Source organism: Lygodium microphyllum, chromosome 21, assembly GCF_053477565.2.
Source record: "Lygodium microphyllum isolate KBCC chromosome 21, Lygodium_microphyllum_v1.1.10, whole genome shotgun sequence".
NCBI lineage: Eukaryota > Viridiplantae > Streptophyta > Polypodiopsida > Schizaeales > Lygodiaceae > Lygodium > Lygodium microphyllum.
In genome coordinates, this window is record NC_141155.1 from 77,061,959 (window position 1) to 77,070,158 (window position 8,200).

At 40.3% G+C, this 8,200-nt stretch overlaps 1 protein-coding gene across 1 annotated transcript; it reads right to left on the reverse strand.

Annotated features, from left to right (window-relative positions):
- Positions 1-1,176: 1,176 nt before the first annotated feature.
- LOC148018174 (uncharacterized) lies at positions 1,177-1,644 on the reverse strand. Its single transcript, XM_087661553.1, has one exon. The coding sequence runs from the start codon at positions 1,642-1,644 to the stop codon at positions 1,177-1,179; it is 468 nt and encodes a 155-aa protein (XP_087517679.1).
- Between the last annotated feature and the right edge of the window lie 6,556 nt (positions 1,645-8,200).

Here is an 8,200-nt window from a genome sequence, read left to right on the forward strand (position 1 = left end):
AGGATGGTGAACCGGGATTAGTTTGGGAACAAACTGTGGTTACCTTGAAAAGAGGGAGTTCTCTTTCCCCTTTCCTAGAGTTTCCTGCAGGTTTCATGGAAGTTCATCACCAAGATGTGCTCATATCTCTCAGACCTCTGATCTTCTTGGCCAAGCATCACCTGGAATAGCTTCCTTGCTTCAATACCTACAGGATGAATACTTGATGGCTTTGATCCCACGTGGAGCAGCAAGCTGGGAGTATGCTGTCATGCGACCTGTGCCAAGTTTCCATCCCTCTTTGCCCACTCCAGTGAAGTTCCTCTCTTCATTTACAAGCCCTCCTTCTCTCTTGGAAACCCTACTGTTCTTGGAGTTGAAGATTTCAAAGATTTGAAGCCCTTTTGAGCTCCTCCTTCCACAGTTGCTTCAGTTTTTCCTCTTGGATGTGAACGAGTGGCTGAATCCTATTCTGTCCTTGAGGGTAGAAATGGCCTCCTTGTTTTTTCAATGCATCTTGCTTCTCCTTCTCAAGCCTTGACACATGCTTCACTAGGATGCTCCCTAGTCCATCGACTTTGTTATTGGAATTCAGGTTCTGTTTCTACGTATCAGGAGAATCGGTTATGGTTTTATCCGAGGATAAAGCTAATTCAACAGCAGCTTTGGAAACGTTGTTCTCTGCACCTTCCTTGCTGGTGGATCAAACGTTTTCTGACCCGCCAGTCTGCAGGTTTCCTTCCCGTGGGATTCTTTGTTTGTCCTTCCCTCTTCATTAGTGCATTTGTCAGCTCGGAGAATGTTTTCCTCTCGGCATTTCGAGGGGATTCTTTGTCAGCACCTCCTCCAGACTAGGCGTAGCCTTCTGCGCCTTCCAGAGCTCCTTGAGCCTGCTCTAGGTATTAACTTTGCAAGAGATAGCTTGGAGGATCAGGATTGGCTCTCTCTCGTGGCTGTTCACAGCGATTCATGGCTATACGCAGTAGCCTTTTACTATTGTGCTCGTTTCAACCAACAAGAGAGAAAGTGGTTGTTTACTATGATCAATGAGCTCTCAACTGTATATGAAGTGGTAAGCGGAAGGAAGCATAAGGCGGAACTGTACTGCTGGCACACTTCTTAATTAGAGCATACAACTTGGGTAGGGATGCCATCGAATACACTGTTTCTGACATTAAAATGATGTCATAACCGCCTTCATAAAACATCAGCCTCAATGCCCCTTTCACAGGCACGACTACCCGATAATTTCCAGGAGTGCCTTATTGTTCCTGCATTGGATTTGAAGCTACCTTGTTTCTCTGAAAAATCTTGCATCAAGCTTTCTTCCAAGTTCTCACCATCATGAAAGCCAGCACCAACCTCCTTGCCATCATCTTCATCTGGCAATCCAAATGGTTCTGTCCCAACAACAGATAGCAAATGGTCCATATCATTCCAGTCTCCAGCGTAGTAGTGTACATCAGGAGAGAGTTGTTTTACTTTTGTTGGTTTCTGTCCAGAGTCACTAAGAGACTGCCGTGACCAGGCCATGTCAAGGTTGGCAGACACATTTGGAATTGTAAGACTCCTGAGCACTTCCACATTGAAATCTTGAAAATACACAGTTGAAGCCCCCTTAAGGCAAGCATAGATGCCTGGCAGGCCGTGTACTGCTGGCATCATCTTCACCGGCTTCACCAGTTCGGACACAAGATATCTTTGTCGACATTACCCTTGGCTGGTCTGGAATCCAAAGCCTCTGCTGAGCAAGAGTGAGGCTCAACTTTCACTGAAGGAACATGAACTTTGGCGGACCCACCTTCACATTGTGACTCCATCAGTCCCAGATGTCAAGCTACGGTCACAATAAGAGTTATACTGGCATCATGAAGCTGCACCGCACAACACGATAACCATTGAATGGAAAGTACATTGTTGAATTCCTGCAATCAAGCCATGTCTGATTGCAATACGATATGCCAATGGGAGGTTCGAAGGCCATGACCTTGGAGGCCATTTGGCATTCATGATTCAAGTATTGCCCGGAAGAGTCTATGTGCAGGCTTGCCTAAGGCCCTGCCACAGAGCCATGGATTCCAGGGTGGTCAAACCATAATTACAGCTGCAAGAAAGTTTGCCGCATTTAGTATTCTGAAATGTCTACAGATTCTCCTACAAAATTGATGTTCAGAAGTCCTGTTTACTTCGTCTCATATATTGGAATCTCTCTTGATGTTTTAGTATGCATGCCTTCGTGGCAGATCTTGAAAGTCTTTTGACTGGGTTTGGTCTTGGTGCTCTTCAGTACGATGGGATGCCTCTTTTGCCAAGTGCTCAATCTTTTCAGAGGGTTTGCAATTTGCTGGAAAACTAAAGCCTAGAGGCAAGTCTGGAAATCCAGGGGGCAGCTCTGGAGAAAGCTGTGATGGAGTTTGTGAACCATGGCTAGCTATCTTGGGCCTTCATTCTAATGAGCGTTTTCCCTGTATCCAATGACAGTGCAGGCACCTGAACCAAGATCATTTCCAAAGACTGGTATTTCTATAATCCTGAGACCAGACACTGGACTTCGTGTAGTCCTTATATTGCACAAGTTAGCTCCAAAGTGATTGTTCAAAGGATCAGCCTTCAAGCAACCTTTTGGACCTGCATCACTGTCTTCCTTGGGTTGCCTTACAGAACACTCATTTGTGAATTTTAAGATATATATGGAGTTAATTCTCGAATGTTCTAATCCACAGGCGTGCTGAGAAGATCTGATTGTCTCCTGGCTCACTGGAGATCTAGATTCATACATTGCATTAGCATCATCAATGATATCTGGAACTGTGCTTTCTCTAGAAATATGACTGCCAGGATAAATTTCAGCAGATTTCACTTGAGGACTTCTGCTCAAAAGCACCTTCCTTAAGCATCTTCCATCACCGTCTTTGTCAGGCCTATTCCTTGATAGTTTGTTACAGCAGCAAGTAAATCTTAGATTTCTTCTTCAAAATCATGGGGTTTTCATCTATTCCACTCCTTGAGGTCTCTACTTATACCCTATGACCGACATTGAAGGACCTTTGAGCTTGAAGCTTTGTTAGGGCATGGCTATGAGGTTTCAAACTCTAGGATTGACAGTTTTGGTCAGCACTAAAATTGTTCAAAAATTTTGAAGAATTTCATGGGGCTTTTTCTCTTCAACACTTCCTGAATGTTCTTAGCATCAGTAGTGACCGACAACATTTGAAGGTTCTTCCCCAACATTGAAGATATTGAACCATTTCTTGAAGGCTCAGCAATGATCTATTTGAAGAATCTTGTGCCACTTGACTCCTCGTCATCAACCTATTGCCTATGGAAGACCGATGGAGCATTCTCAAGGGTATGATGCTTTGGGGATGCAATCTTGTAACGCCATATTCATGGAATGCTCTCTCCTACTCATTTGAGTGTATAGGTATTAGGTATTGACTCAAGTTGGATAAGAAGTGCTCAAAACACTTGGAACAGGGCCAAAACAGGGTGCAGTCCTAACAGGGACAGATTTGGGAAAGTTGCTACAGAAATTAGTGGCATCATTCTAACGACAAAGGAACAACTGGAATTAATACTAGACATCATAAGATTCGAGTGGAGCCATCTAATGTCTCATTTGGACACATATTTCTCAAGCTAGAGCCTATTTAGTACCGGCAGCTCACTAGCAATTCACTGTGGACTGTTCTGGAAATTCTTAAACAGAGAGGGGTATTGCTACTCCTAAATTCAAACCAGGATTTATACTTGATACTAGACATCCTAACTTTCGAGTCAAGCTATCACACACCTTATTTGGACTTATATATAGAACTTTCCAAAATGCTAATACGTAAGGCTCCTCAAAGGGGTGAAGTTTTCTATAGCTTTACGACTGCGACCATGTAGAGTATTAGTTGTGTTGCTGCCTATCCCAAATTTAGAAAGCATAGCTTTATCATCTAATTGCATTTTCTAGCCAAAAGTTAGGCATTTCAAAGCTTCATTATAGCTATCTAGAAAAAGTATGTTTGGCTATGGTGTTTGCCACCAAGAAGTTTAGACATTACATTCTTTATGAGAACGTATTGTTCTTCACCAGGTGTCGGGGCCTAAAACAGACTTGACACTGGCTCTAAGGATTTAGTCGGGTCTCTTTGCTAAGCCATAACACCCCCCACGGTCTCATGGCCCAAGAGCGTCTAGAGGTTATACATTGATCTAACCAAATAAGCATTTGTATGGCTTGTAGTCCAATGGATAACCCTTCCCAAAGAATACCCCTCGGCTAATTGCCGCGGCTCCTCTACATGCGGCTCTCCTATCTCAGGGGTTGGGGCCGAGAGATACACTGTGAACATATAAAGCATGTACAATATATAATTCTGTCTTTTAATTAGTTGTTCCAAGAGATAGAATATGATTCTCATTGCACACTCTCCAAAGGAAACGAATAACTAGCCCTATTGGCTTGGAATACCTCACTCTCAATATGGGTCAATGTTTATGAGGACAATTGCCATGTATCCAGGATGATACCATGTGTTGAATGCAATGTAAATGTGAATGATTCATAATAGTGCTCAACCATTTTTATTAATTTAAAACAACATTGTGACTGTACAAAACCATTTCTTTTCATGCTTTTGTTCTAGGGACGTAATTGGTATGTTGCATAGGGTCAGCAAGCATGCTCGTGCTGTTGAATCATTTTATTCTCAAAACACATGTATTCCATATGCCAAATATATTAGAAAAAAATCAGCTTCTACATATTATCAGCACTTATTAACCCCTCCTCTACCGTTTAAGGTTGTGCATTCGGCGGTAGGTTTAGAGAGCGTTTCAATGTATTTGTCTTTATTAAAAATAATAAATACTCACTTTAATATAAAGATAAGGCTAAACTAAGGCTAAACCTCATGCTTTAGTTATACCATACATCCATGGACACATATATTATTTTTTCTATTTTTAAAGTGTAAGAAATCTATTTTTTATTTTCTCTATTTTTCTCTATTTATTTATCAATAAATACTAATATTTTTTATTTTTTTATGTGACTTGATTAGACTTGCTAAAAATTACTTTCATCTCTCATTTTATCCCATGAGAACACAATTGACACATCAAACCCCCCAAAATCAATTATTTGTCTAAAAATCGCAATTTTATGGGTTTTACGTGTTTATAGAAAAATTAATAGATGGCCAATTCTTATTGATTTTCTTAATATTTCTCATAAGATAGATCATTGACAATCAATAACAACCATTTACAAAACTTAGATTTATTATAAAACGATGAAATTTATCACTTACTCATTAAACCGCGCTTTATTTTACATATATCTTGTATTTGGAAGTTCGTCAATGCTCACTAACAACCACTAATGCTCTTCCAAACATCGATCTATGCTCCATCATGTCTCAGCATCATCTCCCAATCGAAATATCTCAAAACAACCTACCTCATTCTCTCATACATTAAGACATAGAAACATGCATCAAGAGGAGAGAGAAATTTTGATTTCTAAAGTTTCTGTTCGGGTAGCTATTTCATGTGATGAAGCAGGTGATTAGAAGCAAAAAATTCATGGATTCCATTCCAATGATCAGTTTGGATGCTTCTTTGCAGCCCCTCACCACCCTCTCCAAGAAAAATGATGCCATAGGGGGGCATCATTTTTTATCAGCAGTCATGAAAAAAATGTCCCCCCCCCCCCCCCCCATAATTGATATATTTTAAAGTTGGTCCTTTTGGACTCCCCTCTAACACCACATCTAACTCAATTTTGGTCATTAAGTGACCCCTCTAATGTCCCCGCTCCATACTTTGTCCCCATTCGACAACCGATTTGCAATTCGAAAAATCATGTGCGTTCGATGTGAGGTCTTGAATGGCTGAGAAGTTTTCCTGCTTCAGTCCGATAGTCAAAAAATTTATGAAAAATCCACAACCACCACAAACATTGAAATTTGCACTCCCATCTTCCATGGTAAGCTTGTCTTCCACGAGCACTTAAAATCTGGGTCTTCCACTTCTGTCAGGCTTTAAATTCCATGTAAAATGAAAATCTTGCAACCACCGCAAAGATCAAAATTTGTACTCCCATCTTTCATGGTCACTTAAAATCGTTGAATCCGCATCTTCTATTTCCGTAACGTTAGGTTTTAAATTCCACATAAAATTTGCATCATTCCGCTCCTTTTTGGCATGTCTTGGGCATTTAAATTTTTCTCTCACCAAGGCTAAGGGATGATGCTTATTATTGAACAAGTTTCAACCCTCAGATCGCTCGGTCAAGTAGTTAACATCTTTACAAGAATTTGACTATGAGATTTGAAGTAAGCCACCAAAATTACAATGAAATATTGAACGTTTAGTGGATTTTGGTGAGAGTGGGATGACATCAGTGATTGCAAAGAGTTATGTAAGATTGGTGCAGCCTCAATCCCATCGTGGTCTACATCTATTACACATTATCTATCCACATGCAACCTAACTGAAGCTCTTTCTAAATCTAAGAAGAGGATGATTAAGCAATAAGCACTTCGCTTTTCTATTATAGCTGTGGTGTCTTGTACAGAAGGGGAGTGGATGACGTATATCGTCATTGCATGGTGCTTGATGAGGTACCATTCATTCTAGAGGAATTTCATGATTCAACATCATGTGGGGGTCATTTTGGTGGATGGCTTACCACCTAGAAGGCTTTAGGTGCTAGATATTATTGGCTAACGATTTTTCAGGATGCTTTTGAATATGTTAAGTATTGTGATATTTGTCATCACAGACATGATGTTAGGGAAAATCTTAAGAGGCCGATAAATCCCATTATGGTGACCTTGCCCTTTGAAAAGTGGGGCATTGATTTCGTTGGACTTGTGCATCCTTCGTCTACCATACGGAAGCATTATATCATTGTGGAGATAGACTACTTTACAAAGTGGTCCAAAGATCGGACTATGATAAAGGATAATGCCAAGGAGATGACATTTTTCATTTTGGAGCAAATTGTTTGTTGTTTTGGTCCACCTAAAGAGCTTGTGTATGACCATGGGGCAAATTTGTTGAATAAAGTGATTGAGGCTTTGATGAAAGCTCTAAAGATTAAAGACAATAAGACTACACCTTATCACCCCCAAGTGAATGGGCAAGTAGAAAGTACAAATAAGCAGCCTATGGGGATTTTATCCAAGACTGTATTCGACAGCAAGCATGATTGGGATAAAAAGTTGCATGTGGATGTTTGGGCTTATAACATGACATTTAAAAGAGCTAAAAGGCAAACTGTGTTCTACCTTTGGAGATTGAACTACTTACAGTCATGTTCACTCTAAATCATTATGGGTGACAAGGAAGCATTGCAAGAAAGGTTCACTTCCCTTGCATATTTCAATGATATCAGATTGTAAGCCTTATTACATTAGGAAGTAAGGAAGAAGTGGATGAAAGCACTTCATGACCTTTGTGCTAAGGGGTATAAATTTTCCAATGGTCAATTTGTCCTATATTATAATGCTCGTCTCATGAGCTATTCCTAGGAAATTTAGAACCCAAGTGGGATAGCCCTTATAAGATTGTTTGCATAGGAAATAATGGCTCTATAGCCCTTTTAGCAGATTTGCAGGGGGTAGAGTTCAAGACTAAAGTAAACTTCAATAAGATAAAGCCCTATTATGTGTATGGGTTGATGTTGGACTTGGTGCCTTTGTAGGCCTTCCACAATCCAGCTCAAACTTGCAGCACATACCAAGACTATTGGATGAGAAAAGTTGTTCCTTATCTTGAGCATTCGTATTTAGAGCAATGTTACCACCAAGGCAAAGTTGTTTGGAGAAGTAAAGATTATCACATTATTGAGTGGCAAGATGCATCTTTCATGTGGGACATTTGAGTCTATTGCCACCATTGCCATCGGGTTCTTACTAGCATTCCCATTGAGTTTAGTGCGAAAGGAGGGATTGTACCTATTTTATATCCCCTTTCTAGACTTTGATTATCATGAGTATGAGTATGTTGATTGTTATTGCAGATTATGAAACCTTTGTTTATACATTATATTTTGATGGAGCTTCTCAAGGATCTACTAAACATGCGAGTGTGGGAATTTTCATTAAAGACCCTCATTGTCGAGTGGTTTTGAAAATGGGAGTGTATTTAGTTACCACTTTTACTAATAATATGGTGGAATACGAGACCTTGCTTATGGGGCTAAATCTAGCTAGACATGGCA

Excerpts from the sequence above, each read along its gene's own strand:
- LOC148018174 (XM_087661553.1), bottom strand. The coding sequence starts at position 1,644 with ATGATGCCAGCAGTACACGGCCTGCCAGGCATCTATGCTTGCCTTAAG.